Raw genomic sequence first — 21822 nt, forward strand, 5'->3', positions numbered from 1 at the left:
TGTCTAGTCTCATGTTCTAAGTTTTTTAAAAATTAATGCAAAATACCTTGCAGTTCATAAAGAATTTTTAATTTTTGGAAGAAATATGTAATTATTAAATAGCTTCTTTGCTTTATTATCTTTTGAATGTATTTTTTGGGGCGCTACAAATTCAATGGATGATCATATTTAAAAAAAAAGTTCTGCAATCGTCACCACAATCTAAAAAATCATTTTATTGGGAGTGTTTACAGCTATTAACAATCCATAATTCAATTTAATCAACCATCATTGTATAATTGCTGCTACCATCATTTTCAAAACATTTTTTCTTCTGGAACTCTTTGATATCAGTTCCCTTTATCCCCTCCTTCCCCTATGAACTCTTACTATATATTATTTTTTGCTGTATCTTATGCCATCCAATGTAACAGTCCATTTCAATTCTGTTCTTCATTCCCCTCAAATGGAGTTATAGTCATTGCTGTCTGCTCCCCCTCCTCTCCCCTTCTCTTCCCGTAGCCTCAGGGAATCATTACTCCCTTTACTCTTTTTGAAGGGTTTACTTATTTTGTATTTCATACATCGAATCATCTTAATTATAAAAATGAACATATGCAGGTCTAACACATGATTAATGAGACCATAATAGTAAGGGATGGAAACATCAAATAACTCGAGGATATTTATGCTTTTCATCAGTGCATGAAACTGCACCCTGGATACGTAATTCCTTCTGTGTGGCCGTTTGGTGACAGTCCAATTACCTTACAGGTGGATTTGGGGGTTCCACTTTGTCCACACTCTTTCATGTCAATTTGAGTGCTTGTTTTTTGAATTTCTGATACTTATCCCTGGTGACACCTCATGTTCACACAGGCTCGTGTGCTTCTTCCATGTGGGCTTTGTTGTTTTGCTAACCACTTCTTTTAGCTACCTTTACCCTGCCTACCCCCATCCTTTTATATCTTTTAATAGCCGGGCACCATCAGTTTTCTTCACTACATTTGCTTATGCACCCATTTGTCTTCAGCAATCGTGTCGGGAAGGTGATTATCATATATTGCCACATTATTAGCACAAACTATTCTTGTACTGAGATAGGATTTAAGCAGAGACCTAAAGTCCATCTGAAGCTTTTCTTTTTATCTTCTACTTGTTAGCTCCCCATTTCCCTCCAACCTCCTCTGCCATGACCCCAGGAAACGGTTCACAATAGATCTATGTATAGAATCACTGTCTATAGATCTACCTATTCTGAACTTCATACACAGAGAAAAACCTTACTAGAAAGAAAACAAAATATTAAAAAGCGGAACAAACTTAAATGGGGCAAAAGGGAGAACAAATGATAAGGTGTTAAAATATTTAAATTTATTTTTAATTGGGAGTTAATACATATATTATTCCATACTTCAATCAAAGCAAGCAGTATTGTACAATTGCTACCATAGTTTCCAAACATTCTTCGCCTTCCTCGACAGGTGGTTAGATTTTAACCTAACTATACCTACATTAATCTACTTTCCAATTAGTTTTCTAAGTTTCAGTGGCAGAAAGCAGTGGTCACAAACTATGAAGTGGTCCTACTAGTGATCTGTTTTTGTAATTTATGTTTTATTTTAAGTCACACCCATTCCATCATTAGACAAAAGTAGCTTTTGTGTAGCACTGGCAAAAGTTGAGTAGTTGCAACAGACCCTATTCAGTTTGCAAAGCCTAAATATTTACTGCCTAGTCTTTACTGAGAAAGTCTGCCAACCCCTACTTTAAAGAATGAGGAAACACTGGATGCTGAGGAAGAAATCATAATTATGTTTGGCCCTCTAAATAATTTCATCACCATGGTTTCAAAATGTAGCTTTTAAGGCACTGAAGTCTATGCTATTGGTTTATGTTATTAAGGTCTTATGTTTCTGCAGTCTCAAAATAGAGAACATGAGGGTAAGTCAGAAAATATTGCTACTAGAGTTCCAGTTCCTACATACACAGGTTCATGCCACACACAATGTGTTCAGACATCCCTTTACAATGAGACCACAGAGCGCCTCATTGGCAGGGAAGGGCCTGGCAGTCATAATGCTGAGTGAAATTGAGTCCATCCCAAAAGAGCAAATACTGCAAGAGACCACTGTTATACGGACAAGACCTAAGACACAGACTTTCAGTCCAAAGGGAACAGACCCTGGAAGTTACCCAGGAAGGGCAAGAGAGGAAAGATGAAGCAATAGACTAGAAGGGGTCGACAGGCATTAACTTGGGTGAAGAGGTTTTTGTCATCCACTTGAAGGAGAAATCACAGGAGGAAGGCTAGGGTAAGCTTTAAGTGGGGGGTTGAGAAGTAAACGTTGAACACAAAACCAATGGTAACACCCCATCCCCAATAATTCACAATAAATAATTATCTACATATGAAAATATCTGATCAGCACCTAGTTGCAGCCAAGTTCTTTCAGGAATATACTTGTTAGTCTTGTTAGGGTATCTTCAAAAGAAAAAGTCCAAAAGGTCCACTCATAGCAGTGCCTTCTGAGGGATTTGCTGGACCAGTTAAATTTAAGGCTTGGAAGGTTATGGAGTAAGACTCAAAGGTTAAGGAAACTGTTTTGGGGACTCCTGATAAGATTTTCTCAAAGGACACAGGGCAACCATGGGTATCTTATTTAGAAGAAGTTTTAAGAAAATAGAAAACTGTACCTCTGAGATAAAGCCTAGGAAAGTTGTAGCATGCACCCCTCCCACCCCATCATAACAATGCACTTGTGCTGTTCTTCAAGAGTTCCAAGGATTGTCCTGACCTGCTCCCCAAACTTACAGAACAAGTACAAAGGAAAATGATCTGAGTTCCCCAACGATGCCACAGCTGCTATTTGGAGGTGATGTAAACTGGAGAGCAAGATTTCGTTGTGGAAGGGTTCAAGAGATGGACACCTCCCCCTGCAGAGGTGTGCAGACCTAGATGAAGCATTAGGTCCAGAAACAATGGCTTCACATTTTGATATTTTTGTTTAATAAAGGTTTCTATTATTTTTTTAGTAATATTTTTGACTTACCCTTTTATGAGACAAAGGCTTTATATTCCCCAGAGAAATAAGAGTGCAAAGATTATTTGGGATTAAAAATGTTTTTCCCATCATTGTGATCTCTAATGGAGTGAATGAGTAAGAATATATACCAAACTGAAAAAGGATATTCTATTAACAAGATAAAATCATCCCCAGACCAAACTGACTGCCCTTGAGCCAAATCAACCCTATAGAGAGCACAGAGTACAACTGTCCATGTGGGTTTCCAAGATTATAAATCTCTATGGGAGTGGAAAGCTTCATCTTCCTCCAGAGAAGAGATTAGTGGGTTTGAACTGTTGATCTTGCAGTTAGCAGCCCAACGTGTATGTGCTGCCACTGAGTTGATGCCTACTCATAGAGACCCTACTGGACAGGCTGGAATTGCCTCTGCAAATTTCTGAGACAGTAAGTCTTTTACTATTTTTTTATTAATTATTTTCTTGGAAGGCTCTTACAAATCTTATGGCAATCCAGCATTCGATTGTATTGAGCACACTGTACATGTTGCCATATGTACATTTCCAATACATTTTATTTCTACTTGAACCCTCCTATCCTTGATCAATTATATATTATTGTTGTCATTTCGTATCTTACACTGTCCATTGTCTCCCTTCTCCCACATTTCTGTTATTCATCCCCCGGTCTAGCCAGATTTGTAAGGTAGAACTGGGTCATGGCACAGGAGGTGTGGGGCATGGGAGGAAGCATTCAGGAACTAGAGGAGTGATGTGTGTTTCGTTGATTGGTGCTATACCACACCCTGGTTGAAATGTCCCTTCCTTGTAACCCTTTGATGGGGGAATGTCCAATTGTCTAAAGATGGGCTTTGGGTCTACACTCTTTCACATCTATGTATTTGTTTGTTTGGGATTTTTTGATACCTGATCTCGTCGACACCTCGTGATAACAAATGCTGGTGTGCTTCTGCCATTTGGGCTTATTGGCTTCTCTGCTAGAGGGTTTCTTATTTAACTTCAACCCTTTAAGATCCCAGATGTTCTATCTTTTGATAGCTGGGCACCACCCATTTTCTTCAACACATTTGCTTATGCACCCATTTTGTCTTTAGTGATTGTGTCAGGAAGGTGCGTACCAAAGAGTGCCAGGTTATTAGAACGAAGTGTTCTTGTGTTGAGGAAGGCCTTAAGTAGAGGCCCAAAGTCCTTGAGAATAAGTCTATGGGAGTAGAAAAGCCCAACTTTCTTCAGCACTCAATTCGTAAATACTGTATTATAAATTAGTTCTATTCTTAAAATCTTTCATTACTAAATAAATTGTCTTACATTATATATCCATATAATCGAGCACCGAGGTAAAGTCAAATAGCAGTACTGTTATCCCAATTTGTATTTCTGTAAAACTGGGATCTATTTCTTGGGGGGGGTATAGATTGTTTTCAACTATGTTTGCATTTTAAAACTTACTTCAAGTTGGAATATTCGTTCCTGTTCTTTGCAACCCTGTTGCTCATCAATTTCAATGGCTTTCCTCATTACTGCGGCCATTTCAGTTATTTGGTCAACATGTGCTTGTAATTCCTGAAAGAAAAAAACAAAAATGGGCGTGGGTGGGAGTTGCAAATCAGTGAAATACTTTTTGATCTTAAAAAAACAAACTGTGTGTCAATTAAAATCATTGTAATACTCTTACAAGTTTTCACATGAAAGTCAGTTGAACTTAAATGTGCTTTTGAACTCAGATTTGTGACAGGATTAGAATTAAGGGTATTGAAAAAAAAAGTCCACTAACAAGAAAAGCACTTTCCTTGATTTACATTCCTTTCATCGCAGGTGATCAGCAACCTTTTCTTTCAACATTTATATTTACTAGTGGTCAAGGTCATGTTAAAGATATTGTTGTTGACAGTCTCTTTCCCTCCCTGAAGTTTTCATAACTTAGAAATCTTTTCTGAATTATCTATAAGTGAATCTGAATCCAATCCATAATTTTCAAGTTTAAAATCCTCTTTGAGAGCAAAAACTGTATCATCTTCATATCTGCCTATTTAGTGTTTGGTACATAATACATATTATATCAATTAAATAAAATTCTTTTAAGTATTAAAATATTAAATGGCCTTTTCATACACAATTCTAAATGTATTCCAAGAATAGACATCTACATTACTATATACAGCACAAATTTTTTCCAATGTCATTTCCCTCAATCTTTTTTGCACATCTGCAATGGCCAGGCACTCTGCCAGGCAACTAAGTCTGTTAAGATACGTCCCCAAGGAAGAGACAGACAAAAAAAAGTTTAAAATCAACAAAGTTGAGGCTTATTTTCTCCATAAATAGCTTTTACAGAGCATTATCTATTGGCAAGGGATAGTATACGACGGTCCTCAGAAAGTTTGTGGAAAATTTTCAGAAACTTTAATTCCATTTTCCCATAAAATTTTTGAAGCTTCCTCACATTAAGGCCAAAACATCAATATAAAATCAATAGCTCCCATTGTAAACATCAAGTCTCTTAGCTATATTTACTATTTCTAAAAAAGGTTTTAACAGGACCCAAAAAAGCATTAAATTAATAATTATGCAAGACATGAGGAGGAAAATTCTGAGTGTCTTTAGGAAACCATTTATACATTTTACACATTTACAATCTTCTTAGTTAACAAAAATGGCAGTCCACAGGCTGAAGCCGGGAAAAGGAACAATAAAGTACTTGGTCTTCACTGTCCAATAGTAGCAGTGCTGTTTAAATTGAACTAAAATAAAATGTAAGTTTTAAAACTTAACAATTCAGGCTCTCAGTTCCATGAACTATATTGCTACATTAGCTCAATATCTATATGTGGCTAACGGCTTCATGGACAGCACGGAGGGTGAGTAATTTCCATCACTATAGATTTGGATATCAAGAATTATATCAAAAGACATATTCAATGGTTTTAAAAATATCTTTTCTGCTGTAAAAGAACCCTGATATATAAATTTGTTTTTTTAAATGCAGTAGCATATTGAATTGGGTTAGTGACTAAATTGTTTAATACTATCAGTGTTCTCCATTAAATCTAAGGCACCAATTTTATGTAAGAGATTATACAGGATGCCTATTCTTTGCCTTCAACATGGAGGAAAACAAGATTGGTTTTGATAGCAAAATCATTGTAATCGAGGAAAAAGGAAACCCAAACAAACCGTACCCCTTCTAAGTGGAATGGCTAATGGTTCATCTATGACCGTATCCTTCTGAGACGATTATCACAGGTCTAAAGACTGTTGTGACCCAGAGAAGTGCCAGCAGCAAACCCCCTGACCTGTCTTGAAATGCCTTTCACTTTTAACTTTGTCCAAGTTTAGTTCTTTCTTATCTAAAAGACCTGTTTCAACTAAGGAGGAAAAAACTGATACAAAAGAAAGAGCACTACTATACTTAACCAACCACCTAAACAAAAGCATTTTATTTGTGAGCTCATTCATTAAAGTTAACCAAAAAAAGAGGGGAAAAAAATAACAAAAGTAAAAAAAAAAAATAACAAAGGTCAAGTCCACTGCCATCAGGCTGACTTTGACTCATAGACCCCATGAAGGGTTTTCGAGACATAAGCTTTCTGGGCAGCCAGCATTATCTTTCTCCTGTATTAACTAACAGTTGTTAAAACATCTGACTTGAAAGTTTTCAGTTAACAGTTCAAATAATAAAAGTTTTAAATAAAGTTGGTAAAAAATTATTGCCAAGTATATAGCTCTGATGTCACAGAAAGAGCTAACTATTTGTTTAAATTGTAGAGATGACTAAATTTTCAATAGTAACAGCCAACAAGGGCAAATGAATGAAAAGCTGGGCTGAACCATCTTTCAAATCTGCAATTTATCTTACAGGTTGTCTAAAAAACAATAAACAGAACTAATTGATAGACTTAAAGTCTCTACACAGAATATTTTTGGTTAGGTTTTGATAAGCACAACATTCTTTGAATTGAATTTATTCCCTCATCTGACCAGAGGGGGGGAAATCAATGTAAAAGAACTTTGTTAAAATGGATCCCCCTTCCACCCACTCCCCCAAAGTTGACTGTTTTATTTTGTGTACATTCTGATTTGCTTCCAAGTGCCTCCATTCCAGTCCATGTTGAGGGGCTTCAAGGATGTGCCGAGATGCATCAAGGAAGAGTCCTTCGGAGAGGTTACGATGTACCATGTCAATCTGTAGTACAGAGTCATCATAATGTTAATACGGACATTATCCGTAATTCAAAAACTGAATGAGTGTTAGTTCATGCGTGTTAGCCAATTGTATGAAATGTTTGTTTTTTTAACATTTCCAAAAAGGCATCTAATTAAAAAGGTGCACAAAAAATATGAAATAATAGGCATTGCAGGACATTGGGTTTTTCTCAAACTTCGACTTTTAAGTGTACTAAAAAACTTCCAGGTGAGGGCAAAAATCCTTCTCACTGTGTTTTACAAACAGTCTCATACTCCAAAATGCTATCTGAAAATTGCTACCTGTGCTACCAAATCAGTTTTGTGTTCAGGCAGGTCAGAACACTAACCAAGTTCCTACACACGTTCTTAAATATCTACAATCTTACTTTTCAACTACTTCTGCTTATTGACACCTCAATAACTAATTTAAGGCTGCATTTAAATGCCTTTTCTTCTTTTGACATTTTCTTAGCCTTCTCATGAGAAGCAATCTTGCTTCCTCCATTTCAGTAGCACAATTCCCATCCTATTTTAGAATTCAGCACATCCTTCCTTAGTTGAGGCTGTACTTGTAACCATATCTTGCATTACACTGTGAGCTCCTAAAGCATGGTAATGCAACATATTCACTCATTTATCCTATTATTACCCATAATAACCAAGCCAGGGCAAGTGTTTTATTTAACTGAGGCGAAGTGGCTCCTTTTTGGGAAAAATCAAAATCACAAACATCAGTAAGTATTAGTTGCAATTAATAACATGTAATTCAATAGCCATTTTACAGATGGCAAGGATCAGTACTTAGATGAAGAGTTCAATCTATGTAAGGAAAATAGATGGCTTACAGCTACTTTAGAAAATGTACAACTTTGCTAATACATAATACAGTTCTGGTGAATGTTAAAACCTTGTAATATGTTTAAGAAAACATTTGTGCTGTCAGGCTGCTATCAGATAGGGTCAGCAAGCAGTAGAACCTTAATCTAAAAGTTGTTTTGTTTTTCAAAAACCAGAGTATTTTCCCCTTCATATCTTAAAATTATTCCTTAGGTTCTTACTATAAGGTTCTTTTGGAATTTATCAGTATTAAAATTATCTTAATAATTTTACATCAATTCATCTTTACACTTTAAAAAACACTGTACATTTAAACTTAAATGCTTTTACAATGATCTCATTAACAACAGATGTATCTTATGTTTAAAAGTTTTGCCACTTAAACACCCAAGGGTTTCCTTTAGGTTGGGTGTTTAATAGTGTTAGTTATACAATATGAAATGCAGATTTACTTATTATTTTTGCTTGAACACAAAATGTGCATGTTAATAGTTTTCTTTTTTTAATAGTTTTCTTAATATTGGGAGATCATTTAAAGATCAATTTAATTTACAACCTATTAATTCTAATTAAATTAATAATTAATTTTAAAGCATCTAATAGCACCACAATAGAGAAAATATTTAACAGAATCTGAAATACATTTGGATAATCAAGAAAGATAACAATATACTTTAAACCAATGACAATTTCTTAGTTATTAGTTGTAACTAACTAGCTCAACACTAGCTATTACAGATAATAGCAATCATCAAAATCTATCCTAATATTTTTATTTCACACCAGCAGTTAAATTTTAGTGTAAAAGAAAACATAGGAGAGGACTGTCATATCTGTTTTCACAGCAGTTGCCAGCAAATACAAGGACATGTAGTTGTCGGCCATTGAACAACCCGATGTGAACTGCTCAGGCCCACTGATAATTGTTTTGCTTTTTTAAACGCTGCCTAAACCTGATCCTATTTACCTGGGCAGTTTACCAGTAAATCGTGCATAACATTAAAAAACAATTTCTCATGGCCCTCAACTATTCCCCATCACGCTTATTATAATATTGTAAACCTTAAAAAACACCCTGGGACCGCTATGAAATGCCACTAATGATACTGAAAGTGCTTCCAGAGGCAGAGAAAACGCATGGCATTCCATGGAGAAGCAGAATTCCCTAATATGTTCTGTAGACTGAGATCTGCAGCTGCAGATGTCCACCATTTCAAGGTAACTTGATACAGCATAAGAACCATTGTGAAACAATGAAAAGAAAGCTGGGAAAGCCATTGCTGCAGCTACACCACTAGCACAATTCCTTTGTGAACTGTTCTGAAAAGGGAGCTTTTGTGTAAGTGCAAGATATACTACATATATATAATACCTATGACTGTTTGTGTGTGTGCGGATCAAGCTTTCAGGGAACCATAGGCTATTAGTAGTTAGGTTCTGAGGAGTCAAAAGGTGTATGAGGATTGTCTACTCTGCAGACGGTCAATGTTCTTAACCCCCGTGTTGTTCAGCACTTAACAGTATACCCAGGGAAGGCACAGAGGTCAACCACAGTAGGAAAAGTACTCATTTTTCACTACTTGAGCATGGTCTCAAGGCAATGTTAACAAGTAGTCAATACAAGCAAAGAGAGCAAAGGTCTAATATACTGGCTCTTTTTCTGCTTCCCAACTCTATGACCTTTCCATTATAAACAGAATCATTTAGAGTTTGAATGAATTAGCTTCATCCAGAAAAGCTATATTTAAAACGAATGACCATTAGCTCCTTTCAGATTTTTATGAAATTTTCAGTATTTTTATTTTTACCAAGATATCAAAATACAAACTAAAATCTCTCTCTCTTAAAAGCATGTAACATTACAAAAATAATTCTGAATTGAACAAACTTACCCAGATTTCCCAAATAAAGTTCATGTTTGTATATATATATATGATAGCTACTAGTGAACAATGACAGAGAATGAGTCAAACAGAAAATGATATATCACAAAAAAGAACTGACTGAAAAAGCAGACGGTCAACTAAAAAGATAAAGTACTCAACAAATTGTGCAAAAAGCATTCCTAGGCAACTGTGACCTTTAAAAAATCTGAACACAACTTAAATCACTTGTGCCTCATTTCCATTCCAGTTATATTTATCGAACAGATTACCTTAGAGTGTTGCTCTTTTAGCTTCATTATTATACCTGGATCATCTTTTTTGCTTGCCATTAGCAATCTAAACATCTGTTCGCGATACTTGCTCATTATAAGTTCCAAAGCAGACTGATGTTCTTCCAGGGATGTACGCAATTCTACCACAAATAACAAACAGTACCAGACTTTTGTTAAAGGCACAATAATATTTTCTTCTATATTAAACTTAATTTCTTTTAAAAAGCAACATATAAATAAGGTAGTTAGAGGCTCTAGGAGTAAGAAACCAGAGAAAAATGGGGCTTTCTACTCCTGTAAAGAGTTAGTGGCTTGGAAACTCCCAGGATAATTCTTTCCTGTTTTATAGGGTCACTATGAGTCAGCACTGACTTGATGACAATTAGTTGAGACGAAAGACTCACTTGATGAGATGTATTTCTGAAAAACCAACCTGATGCTTACGATGAAGATGGGGTGGTGAGAAAACAGAGACTGGAATCAGGGAGAACAAATAGGAACGTCAAGGCAAGAAAATATGAAGACCCAAGCTGGGGACACCATGGGACTTATGTGGTAACTATAGGAAACACTAGGGAAATGGATACGGAGGATGGGAATACAGGATGACTCCAAGATGACTGGTATATAGGGTAAAATAAAGAGCAATAAATATGGCTTAAGCATATAAACTAGAAATCGTATTAATGCCAAAAGCTTTTGACAGCTGGCTGTTTTTCAAAATATCCACGGATTCCAAACATGGCAGATGCCTACATATGCCAAACCTACTGCCATCAAATTGATTCCAACTCAGAGTGATCCTATGTAGGGTTTCTGAGACTAATCTTTATGGGAAAGGATCGCCTCTTCTTTCTTCTGAGGAGCGGCTGGCTGGTGGGTTTGGACTGCCTACCTTGTAGTTAGTAACTCAATGCTTATTCCACAGTGCCACCAGGACCCTTTCCAAATACAGCAAATTTCATATGACATTTAAAAAGGAGTCTGCTCGCAGATATTAAGGGCTCATGTAGAAGGCAAATGTTTTGAGAATGACGATGGCAACAAATGTACATATGTTCTTGACACAATGGATGTATGTGTGACTTGTGTTAAGAATTGTATGATTAAAAAAAATAAAAAGGAGTCTGCTCATATAAATTGTAAACTGCAGATTAGAGTTTTCATTTGATTTACTATAATCAGTGATTACATAGCTTGCCTTTGTTTTCCTGTTGTAATTCTCTGATTTGTCTGTTTTCTTGCTGGATTCCCATAACTAATGTGGATCGTGGCCGATGTCTTGCGACTTCATTAAGTTCTTGAATTTCTTCCTGGTACTATTACAAAGATTACAAAAACATTTTTGGGGAGAAAAATATTTATAAATTATGTATCTTGAATAGGTATAGCATCAAGATTATATAAAGAACTCATAGTTTAACAATTTAAAAAAACACCCAATTAGAAGATGGGAAAATGATATGAACAGACATTTGTTCAAAGATACACAAATGGCAAGAAAGCACATGAGGATACTTATCCGCACCAGGCATTAGGAAAATGTCGATCAATACAACGAGATTTTTATGGACAACTACTAGAGGGCTATACTTAAAGATAAAAACAGTAACACGTGTGACAAGGTTAACGAGAAACTGGAATCCTACACACTCCTGGTGGGAATGGTTGTAGCTGCTTTGCCAAAGAGTCTGCAAGTGCCTCAGAAATTTTAACTCAAGAGCTACTATAGAATCTGCAATTATACTCCTAGGCACAAACCAAAGAGATCTGAAACCTGTTCTCAAAAAAACTCTGTACACGAATATTCTCAGAAACATTAATCATGAAAATCAAAAGGTGGAAAAACTCATCAACTAATCAATGGATAAACAAAATGTGTATCCATGCAATGGAATGTTCTTCAGTCATTTAAAACAAAGAATACTAACATACGCTACAGCTTGGATTAGCTTTAAAAACATTCTGCTATGTGTAAAATGCCAGATAATTCTATATGAAAGATCAATGGTTGCCAAGGATCATGGGTAGGCGGAATAAAGAGTGACTGAAAACAGAAACAGGAAGGGCAAAGATGAAAACATTCTAGAACAAGATAGTGATTATGGCTGTACAATCTTGTGCATCTAGTAAATAAAAAATTCCATACATGGGTGAATATTATAGTATGGATTACATATCGATAACTTAAAAGAGAATATTTGCAACAGAAGGGCAAATTTATTTAGTGTTATAGTCTTCTCTTTAAAACAAAGTAGAAATATAAGTTTAAAAGTATATTTATCTTCACAAGTTCATTAGTAATGCATGCATTACAACATGGCTGGTTGTTACTTCATACACCAAACTCGAATTCCAATAGATGCACTGAAAGCAGTGTAGCAGGGGAGGTGGGGGTTTAGGAAAAAAGAAGAGCTCAATAGAAAGTAAGTGTCTAGGAAAGAATGATGGCAACATATGTACAAATATGCCTGATTCAATTGATGTATGGATTGTTATAAGAGCTGTAAGAGCCCCCAATAAAATGATCTTTTAATTTAAATAAACACATTTTTAAAAAGCAGTATCCCAGGATTGCGTGCTTTTACAAAATGAATGAGTTGCAATAGAGTTGGCTGACTGTGAACCTCTGTGAACTGTGAATTTTCTCCCACTGATTCCCATCCTAATGTCAGAGTTTTTGTAAGACTCGTATTGTTGGTGCTGTTGGGTCAGTTCCGATTCACAGCGACCCATGTACGACAGAATGGAAACTGTCCAGTCTTGCACCCTCTCACAGTAGTTGCTACCTTTGAGTCTGCTGATGCAGTCAGTGCTAATTTAGCTTCCTGAAAGTGTTTCCATTTTCACTGACTGTCTTCTTTGCCCAATATGCCCTTTCCCAGGAGCTCGTCCCTCCTGATAACATGCTTCAAGTATGTGAGAGCAAGTCTTGGCAGCCTTGCTTCTAAAGGGTTTTCTAGCTAGACTTCTGGCAGGTACAGTCTGAACTCTTAACCAATACCAAAATTCAAATGCCTCAATTCTCCTGTCTTCTCTAGTCACGGTCCAACTTTCACACGCATGTGAGACAGCGGAAAGCATGATGGCTAGGGCCCTCCACGTGACAATAATGCTTTTCAACACTTCACAGAGGTCCCTGCAGCAGATTTACGTACAATACGTTCCTTGATTACTGTACAGCTGCTTTCATGGACAATGACTGTGGCTTCAAGTGAAGGAAATCCTTGACAACTTCCTATCGAAAAATTTACCAGCGGAGTCAGGTTTAAAATGCCAGCTAAACTTGACAGTCCACTGCATGTTGGAAAGCACAATAGTGAGTAAGCATAGTTAGAAGTGACCACTCTTCAATTTTTTTTCAATTCTTCATTTGGCAGCATTATATTAAAAATAGGAAGCAAGTGAGGATCCAACAACAGCTACACAAGGTATAAGCCAGATATTATTTTTTCTTAAAAAAAACCTGTTTTAGTATTTTTATATAGAAAAAATATGAAAAATGTCAACACCTATAAAAAGGTATGATCTGGCCTTTGTTAAATATATTTAAAAGCAACCTACGGGTGGCCAGTCAATTCCAACTCATAGTGAGCCTATCAGCTAGAGTAGACTTGGTCCTTAGGGTTTCCAAGGCTGTAAATCTATGGGAGAAAATTGCCTCATTTTTCTCCCACAAAGTAGCTGGTTGGACTGAACCACTAACCTTTCAGTTAGCAACCCAATGCTTAACCCACTATAACAGTCCTAACAAATTAATTTTTTTCTAAACTCAAATGCCTGTCTATTAAAGAAAATAAGTAGTCAATTTTATAGATTAAATACCCACACACACATGCAGACAAGGGAGCTTCAGAAAGTTGGTGGAAAAATTCCATTATCTTTCACGTCTACCTTTTTTGAAGTTCCTTCATGTATCATCTGAACATAAGAAAACCATGTCCTGAAGTATAATTGAAATATACAAATAAGCTACTTTTACATTTCAGAGAAACTGAAAAGATAGACAACTAGACAATAATTTAGCAGAAGTTCATGATTCAAGAAATATGTATCAGTATCATTGACTGCTATTATTAAATGGAATAAACAAGAAAACCAAACCTGTTTCATTGCTTCTACTCGCTTGTTGAGTGCTGTAGTTTGCTCAATAAGAGATTCTGCTGCATCGTCATGATCTCTCAGTCTTTCAACAAGAGCTTTAGCATCAGCAAGTGCCTTCTCAATTGTGCAACTCATTTCTAAAGGGCTACCTATGATTAAAATTAAAGTCAAGACTCAAAAGAAATCAACATGTCATAATACATTAGTTCCATATTAACATAGGCAATATTAGAAGCTTTTCATTTATGGTTAAACAAAGACTTAGAATGGCAAACAAAATAAAGATGAAAAAAGTAGACTTACAAAGAGGTTTTAAATAGTGCTCTGGGGTAGACTCAAGAGCTGAAGCAAAGAGAATCTGTTTTTATAAATGGGTTTAATGTTTTTATAAATGGGTTTTAATTTGAAATAGGGGATTTAAGCAGAAAAGAGTAAGATGTAGAATTATCCAGTTAGAAAATAGTCAATAGGTGCTTAGGTATCTCTAGAGAGCTTTAAGAAGTAAGCAGGCTGGAAATGAATACAATTTCTGGCTGTGTAGATAAAACAACCAAAAGGACCTATATCTTAGAATACAGAAAAGAGTATTTGTAAATATTACCACCAATGTCCCATACTGACTAAAACACAGGACAACGATCCAAAATCTGTCCAAAGATACTGCTGCAAAGGAGACATTCCAAAAAACCAAATTCTCTGCCATTCAGTCAAAGCTGACTCATAGTGATCTAGACTGTGACTGCTTCCGGGACTAGAAAGTCCAGTCTTTCTCAGAGTTGCTGGTGGTGTTGAAGGGCTGACCACAGGAACCACAAGCGAACAAACACGCAGCCACACCACTACTGTGGCTTCACAAAAGGAGACATTAGTGCCCAACAGAGCCCTGACCTACTGGTGGACAACAACACAGCTTTCTTGTTTATAGACCACATCAGAGAACAGGCTCTTCAGAGTGAAAGTTTACAGTTGTCTTTAAAGCAGAAACAAGTACAAGGGCTTGTAATTAGTAAAAAAAAAAGAATTTAGAAATAGAAAAAAAAAATTGTTGCAAAGTAAAAAGTACTTTGTTGTGAAAGAATAAAAGGCCAATTTGAGAGCAGTGCAAATTGTAAAAGAGAAAGTAAGCAACTCTATTTACCTTGGTTTTAACAGAACAACTCCAGTAACAGGACTCTAATAGTTCTAGGACCCAACCTGTAAATGATAAATTTGGGACTTCTGTCAGAAGTCTTCTTTTGCCTTTAACATTTACTAACTTAATAAATAGAATCAGCTTCCAAAATGGAGTGAGGCTCCTATACATCTAGACTTTAGAAAATTGATACTCTGTAACTTGACAAGTTATGCACTGAAAAACAGCAACAACAACAACAAAAAACCCTATGCTCCCAGAATCACTGAACGTAGACAAGATTAACTGGCCCAGAATCCTAATGGATTCTTCCAAGGGCATCATAAATTTATTTATACAAACATGAAAAGAATCTGGTCTTTTCCTCTAGTTCATGGAAAGTAATTTCTAAATGTTTGGAATATCCCCCCAGTGACTGGACTTTGTCACTCAGAGGGGCTTTGGACCACACCTACCTTAAAACTAAAGCAAACCAAAACAAACCCAAACCCACTGCCATCGGGTGATTCCAACATGTTATCGGGTGGGGGCTAGGCCTTGGAGAAGGACATCACACTTAGTAGGGGGTCAGCAAAAAGAGGACAATGTTCAATGAGATGGGTTAACACAGATGTTAACAATGGGCGCAGAACTGGATCCTGTTTTTCCTTCTGTCAAACACAGGGTCGCTAAGAGTTTGAACTAGCCTGACAGCATGTAAGGAGCTAATATGCATTCGCTCCACTAGCTGTTTTTAAGTCCATTCTGACTTTCCCCTCCTGTTTGGGCCACTGGGAGAACAGTGACCAGTTTTAAATGATAAAGACCCCTATACTAAAGAATCCTTTCAAAACCTCTGTCCTATCGTCATGCTTTGGCATCAGCTCCATGGCAGTGGGTTTAAACTTTAGAGTGCCTGTCTTCATGACACACAGTATATTTACCTACATTATTGCTTACAGTGCGGTCCAATTTACAAAATTTTTTTAAACCCAAAAAACCAGAGTTCTTTGCTTTTTCTGCACTAGCTGCATTCTCGCCCACTTAACAATCCACAGCAGTCAGATTTCTGGCACAGGGCTGAGAACATTCTGCTGCTGATGAAAGAGAAACCACGACCCACGTAAGACAGCAACTGCCAGCTGCTTAATTTTTTATTTTGGTTAAGAAAAACTTACAGAAACTCAAGTCACTTTTCTTGTCCCTCTATCCATAAATCTTGCATCACACAGCTGAAACTATAAGCTATATTGTGACCACTGATAGATGTGTCTTTTAAGTGCCAAAAATCTAGTTCAGTTTAAAATGTTTTCTTGGGTTGTTTAGGCCAGTGTTTCTAATGTAAAATAGTAGGTATTTGAAGCCACAGAAAAATGTTAGTCTTTGAAAATGGTGCAATATACCTATGTGCAGCTTAACAAAGAAAATAAAGTTTTAAAGTTGAAGACAAAATTTTGGAAGGACACTGGAAAATGAATTTTAAAATTTATATACACTCTCTTAGAATTGTGGCTCCGTGTAACTGCACAGAAACTTGAGTATGCTCAAAGAGGTACGACAATTCGAGAAGGAGCTAACAACCTGCTCCAGGGAGTTCTAATCTAAGGGCCGAGGAATCATTGGCATGTACACGACAGGAATGCACATTCAACCATTGCCTGTAACCTAAAGCACTGTTTCCCCACACATGCCCACTAGCTTTCAAATATAGAGCATTATTTATACAATTGATGTATGTATATGTATGGATTGTGGTAAGAGTTGTATGAGTCCCTAATAAAATGTAAAAGAAGAAAAGAGAAAAAAAATGATTAGGGCAAAGACTGTACAGATGTGCTTTATACAATTGATGTATGTATATGTATGAACTGTGAAAAGAATTGTATCAGCCCCAATAAATTGTTAAAATAAATAAATAAATTAATTAAAAATATATATAGAGCATTAACTAGTGTAATAAAATAAAAATCATTTTAAAACAGTATTTTTTGACATTTAGTATAATTTCAATATATGGATACTTAAAGTTATTTGTATGTTGGGGCACAGCATTTTTCATATTCAAAAAATGTCAGCGCTTCTAAGCCATTATCCAAAGTTCTGGATCTAAAATTCTCCCCAAAGGGGCACTGGTGGTGTAGTGGTGATGCACTGGGTTGGTAACTGCCAGGTCAGCAGTTTGAAACCACCAGTCACTGCGCAAAAAAGATGGGGCTTTCTACTCCTGGAAAGAGTTGGTCTCGGAAACTCACAGGGGTAGTTCTACCCTGTCCTCTAGGGTGGGCTGTGAGGGGGCATCCACTCAATGGCAGTGAGCCAGAGGACTCCCAAGGGGCCAAGGAGGCGTAATGGTTACATGTTGGGCTGCTACCCACAAGGTCAGCAGTTCAGAAAGCCAAGGCTTCTACTCCTGTCTTGGAACCCCACTGGGGCAGTCTACCGATTCCTGGGTGGTGGGTGGGCGTATATGAATTGAAATAGAGTCTAAGACCGTTGGGTTTTAGGGAAGGATTCCCAAGGTAAATTCCTCACGACTATTACATTTTCAATAAGTATACCCATGTAAATCTAAATAATGTGTGCCATGTGCCAAGTATTGGTCTCGGTTTAGTTACCACGATAAATAAGATATGATTCCATCCCCAAGCTCCAATCGGCAGGAAACGGATCGGACATGAACAAATAATGCAGCCTAATAAATGATGCATAGCTACCACGATTCACAGGGCACATAGCGAGTGTTATCAATGTCACCTTAGGAGTCTGAGAAGAGAAAAGCTATGAATTGGGTCTTGAAAGATAAAGCGGAGATGGTGCAGTGTTTACAATGGCACAGCTGTGCAAGCGCCGTGCATGGCATGTTTGGGGCAACAACAGAAACCTGGTAAAGGCTGGATATGCAGACGCAAGAAGGGTTAAATTTGTAAAACGGACTGGAACAAAGTGACAATGGCCCTCAGCGGTATGTGTAACAATTAGGGCTTGAGTCCACCAGCAACATAATACGGAAAGCGTTTAAACCCAGGAGAGATTCAAACAACCCAAAAAGTTGCATCGCAGAATGGTAGTGCTGCTAAAAGAAATGAGGGATGGTGGGGTGGGCTGCAGGGTAGGAACAGGGTCAAAGAAGGCATAGTGCAAGGTGAGCGACCAGACAGGGGTTCTGGTGCGGGCGCAGGACGGACACTAGTCCCACTGTCAGAGAATGGCAGGAAGACAAGGAGATGACGACTAGCAGTCCCTGGAGGGCAGTTTCAAGAAGAGGTTAGGGTTACCCAATCACGAGAAACTTGGAAGGTATTTTGTAGAAAGAGGGGACACTTATCCACGTCCAACGCTACAAAGCGGTCATTTATAACGAGCCCCTCTTTCCTGCAGTCCCAACTCGCCCTCCCCAGCAAATGGTGAGCCCCCAGGTTTAAAAATTTTAAAAAGGGAAAGAAGAGATACGCACAGGACATTCACAGGCTTATCGGGCCAAGGTTTCCCATTCCATTCAACACTTTCTTGCTGCACCTTAGTTCCGGCAAGAGGAGCCCCAAGCTGCCGACAGGGAGAGGAAATCCGGCTTCTAGAAGCGGGGACCTGCGGAGGGAGTTCCGCGGCGTAACGCCCCGGAGCCGCTCCGAGCGAGCAAGCGACCGACTAGGCTTCGGCTCCCTCCCCGGAATTCGTCTCACTTGCTCTGGTTTCAATGCCCGCAGCCGCCAGCTGTGCCAGCTGAGGACTCGCTGCCGCTACCACGGAGACCTGCAGCGCAGAGGTCTCGCGCACCTGTCCAGCTCCTTCAGCAAGCCCACCGAGGAGCGCAGTTACCTCAGAGGCAGCGGCCCGGGGCCCGAGCGGAGCCCCGACACCGCCCCGGGAATAGCTCCTCGGAGAAGCGCTCCGTGAGCACCCCGACCTCGCGATATTTCCTTCCCGGGGTGGGCCGAGTCGAGGGATTTGTTTGCTGTGTCTCGCCGACTTGCGCAAGAGGGGTGGGCGGGTCCCTGCTACGTCCCTCCCCACTTGTCCACTCCCAGCCCTTCGCGCGGCCTCTCGCAAAGTCTCGCGAGGTCTCGGGAAGCCAGCCTGGGCGGAGACACGGAGGCAGCGAGACGGGGTGGGAGGGTCCTGCGTCTGGAGTGAGAGGGTGCTAGGACTGGGGAAAACCTCTTGGGGTCCAGGTGGGGGAGTTAGAGCGTTCAGGCCACCCAGGTCCTTTTGCTCACTGGGTGGCTGGGAAAGTTAGCAGGAAGACAACCTTGAGGGCCGGAAGGCTTTATCCCGACCCCGGCTCCGCCCTCTTCCTGTCAGCGACCCGAGCGGCTGGCCCACCGGGGGAAAGGGAGCTCGGCGGGGCTCACGGGGCGCACCGTGCGCACGCGCGATGCCGAGCGTGTGAGCGTTTGTGAGTTCGTGCGCACGCGCGCGCGCCTGCATTTCGGAAGCCTGGGAAGGAACGGTGTGCAAGGCGATGAGCGGGGAAACACAGCCCCCGGTCTTCGGTACCAGGCACTGGTGATTGTGCGCTGGCCGTATCCACGCTGCCAGCTGCCTTCCTGCAGGGACTGCGGTCCGTAGCCTCTTCGTTTTCATTGCAGGACCAGCCTCGAAAGTAAGCTAACCTCGATCCCCAGGTGCTCCTATCCGCTCACCTTGTTGCGTCCGCGCTTCCCCGCCCCTGCAAAGTGTGTCTGGACGGTTTCTGAAGATTTTGCTTGTTGGGGAAATGCATTTGAATGTCGGAGTTGAAAATAGCTGGAGACGGCTGCTTACCATATGCTCTTAGGATGTGAATTGTCTATTCAGTGTCAGATTTTATTAGCGAAGCAAGGGAGTACCCTCTGCGGTTTTTAAAGTTTTAAAAGCTCCTCCTTCCTAGCTACGAGATGGTAGCCAAGAACTTTTGCTATTAAGGGGAGGGCGTGGCTTAGGTCCTTCAACTGAAGAAGACCTGACCCGCAGCTAACGTAGAGTTAACTGTTGAGGGCTTTTGCTGTCACTTCTCTTTCCTGTTCGCCTCCCTTCCAACCTTTCTCAGAAGTCTTGAAACCTTTCTGTGGAGAAAAGCACCTAAAAGCTGGCTTGGCTTAGTTTCCGTCACTTTAATCACAAGTGAACTTTGGAGAGTATTTGTCGTTCGCTTGGCGTTATAAAAGGGAACTAAGTATGATTAGATTAAAAAATGTGGTTGCCTAACAGCTTACTGTCTATTCAGAGGCAATGTCAAATGTATGGACTCAAACGTTGCCTGTGCCTAGCAGGGAGACAGCGCAAAACGTGTTCGAGCCTCTCTGGAATTTTGATACCTTTTGTTCTTGACGCCCCTAAGTCTTGTTCTTTGTCCGATGCGTTTCTTTGAACATGGATCATTCCTGTTCCCTACCAAATCCTGAGGAAAGACACCTACCTTCATTGCAAATCATTTAAAATACTAAATGTTTTTTTAAACACATTCACGTAATGTCTATCTCATCTCTTCTTACAGGTTAGAACAAAATGAAGATTTTTTCTGAATCTCATAAAACAGTGTTTGTTGTGGATCACTGCCCTTACATGGCAGAATCATGCAGACAGCATGTGGAGTTTGATATGTTGGTGAAGAATAGGACCCAAGGAATCATCCCTTTGGCCCCCATCTCCAAATCACTGTGGACTTGCTCAGTAGAATCTTCTATGGAGTATTGTAGAATAATGTATGATATATTTCCTTTCAAAAAGCTGGTGAGTATTTTAAATCTGAAATATAAGCAAAACCATGATTTGGGGGGATGTACTTAAAGGTTAAATTAATTTTTTTTAAATACGAATTTGTTACAGATTTGACTTACAACGGTTTATTTCATACTTTAAAGACATATTGTGTAGAACTGCCCTTTGGAGTTAATGTATTATGTTAGGACCAGTAATAACAGCTAACAAATACTGAGCACTTATAGGTGCAGATATATTCCAAAGTGCTTTATATTTATTTACTCTTTTCTGGGATGTACTATAATTGGTAAGGTAGTCAAAATATGTCACAACCAGTATGGAATAGGCATTGACTACTGGGAACTGTCAATAGCCCTAGCGGAAGAGATGTTGGCTACAATCAATTTGTGCTGACATAAACCAGCTGGATATTGACCTTGTGTTTCTTCCACGTGTTGAGATGCAGAGACTGAGGCAAGGAGATGATAGGAAACATGACATGCATTACATTGCTAGGTAAAGACAAGAGACAGAATTTGAACCCAAGTAGACTGGATGTGTAGTTTTAGTGAATATATTATAAACTGGGACAGTATTTGATCATATTACCAAGAAATGCTCTTAGAAATGTTAAGTAGAAATTGTTTTTTTTATCAATTATCAGGGAAATTGAAGATCAATAGTTCTCAGTATTAAAGTCACCCTTCAGCTTTAAGATCTCCA

The 21822-nt window shown here is 38.7% G+C and overlaps 2 protein-coding genes across 11 annotated transcripts in view; one reads left to right on the top strand and one right to left on the bottom strand.

The window, feature by feature from the left end:
* The window catches only part of FGFR1OP2 (FGFR1 oncogene partner 2), a 55366-nt gene extending 36002 nt beyond the window's left edge, over positions 1-19364 (bottom strand). Inside the window, exons 1-7 of one of the 8 annotated variants that reach the window (XM_075551958.1) lie at positions 18937-19351; positions 15448-15503; positions 14310-14458; positions 11407-11524; positions 10203-10345; positions 7095-7208; positions 4475-4588 (exon numbers count right to left, since the gene is read on the bottom strand). In XM_075551958.1, the coding sequence (XP_075408073.1) occupies positions 4475-4588; positions 7095-7208; positions 10203-10345; positions 11407-11524; positions 14310-14444 (624 nt within the window). In that variant the 5' untranslated portion in view covers positions 14445-14458; positions 15448-15503; positions 18937-19351. Of the gene's footprint in view, positions 1-4474; positions 4589-7094; positions 7209-10202; positions 10346-11406; positions 11525-14309; positions 14459-15447; positions 15504-18874 lie in introns of all 8 variants that reach the window. The other 7 variants (XM_075551959.1, XM_075551957.1, XM_075551960.1 and 4 more) reach the window with 7 other exon arrangements.
* Positions 19365-19533: 169 nt separating this feature from the next.
* Positions 19534-21822, top strand: part of INTS13 (integrator complex subunit 13) — a 36970-nt gene continuing 34681 nt past the window's right edge. Inside the window, exons 1-2 of one of the 3 annotated variants that reach the window (XM_075551967.1) lie at positions 19534-20020; positions 20894-21129. In XM_075551967.1, coding sequence (XP_075408082.1) covers positions 20905-21129 — 225 coding nt within the window. In that variant the 5' untranslated portion in view covers positions 19534-20020; positions 20894-20904. The remainder of the gene's footprint in view (positions 20021-20893; positions 21130-21822) is intronic. The other 2 variants (XM_075551964.1, XM_075551966.1) reach the window with 2 other exon arrangements.

Source organism: Tenrec ecaudatus, chromosome 6 (assembly GCF_050624435.1).
Source record: "Tenrec ecaudatus isolate mTenEca1 chromosome 6, mTenEca1.hap1, whole genome shotgun sequence".
NCBI classification, from domain to species: Eukaryota; Metazoa; Chordata; class Mammalia; order Afrosoricida; family Tenrecidae; genus Tenrec; species Tenrec ecaudatus.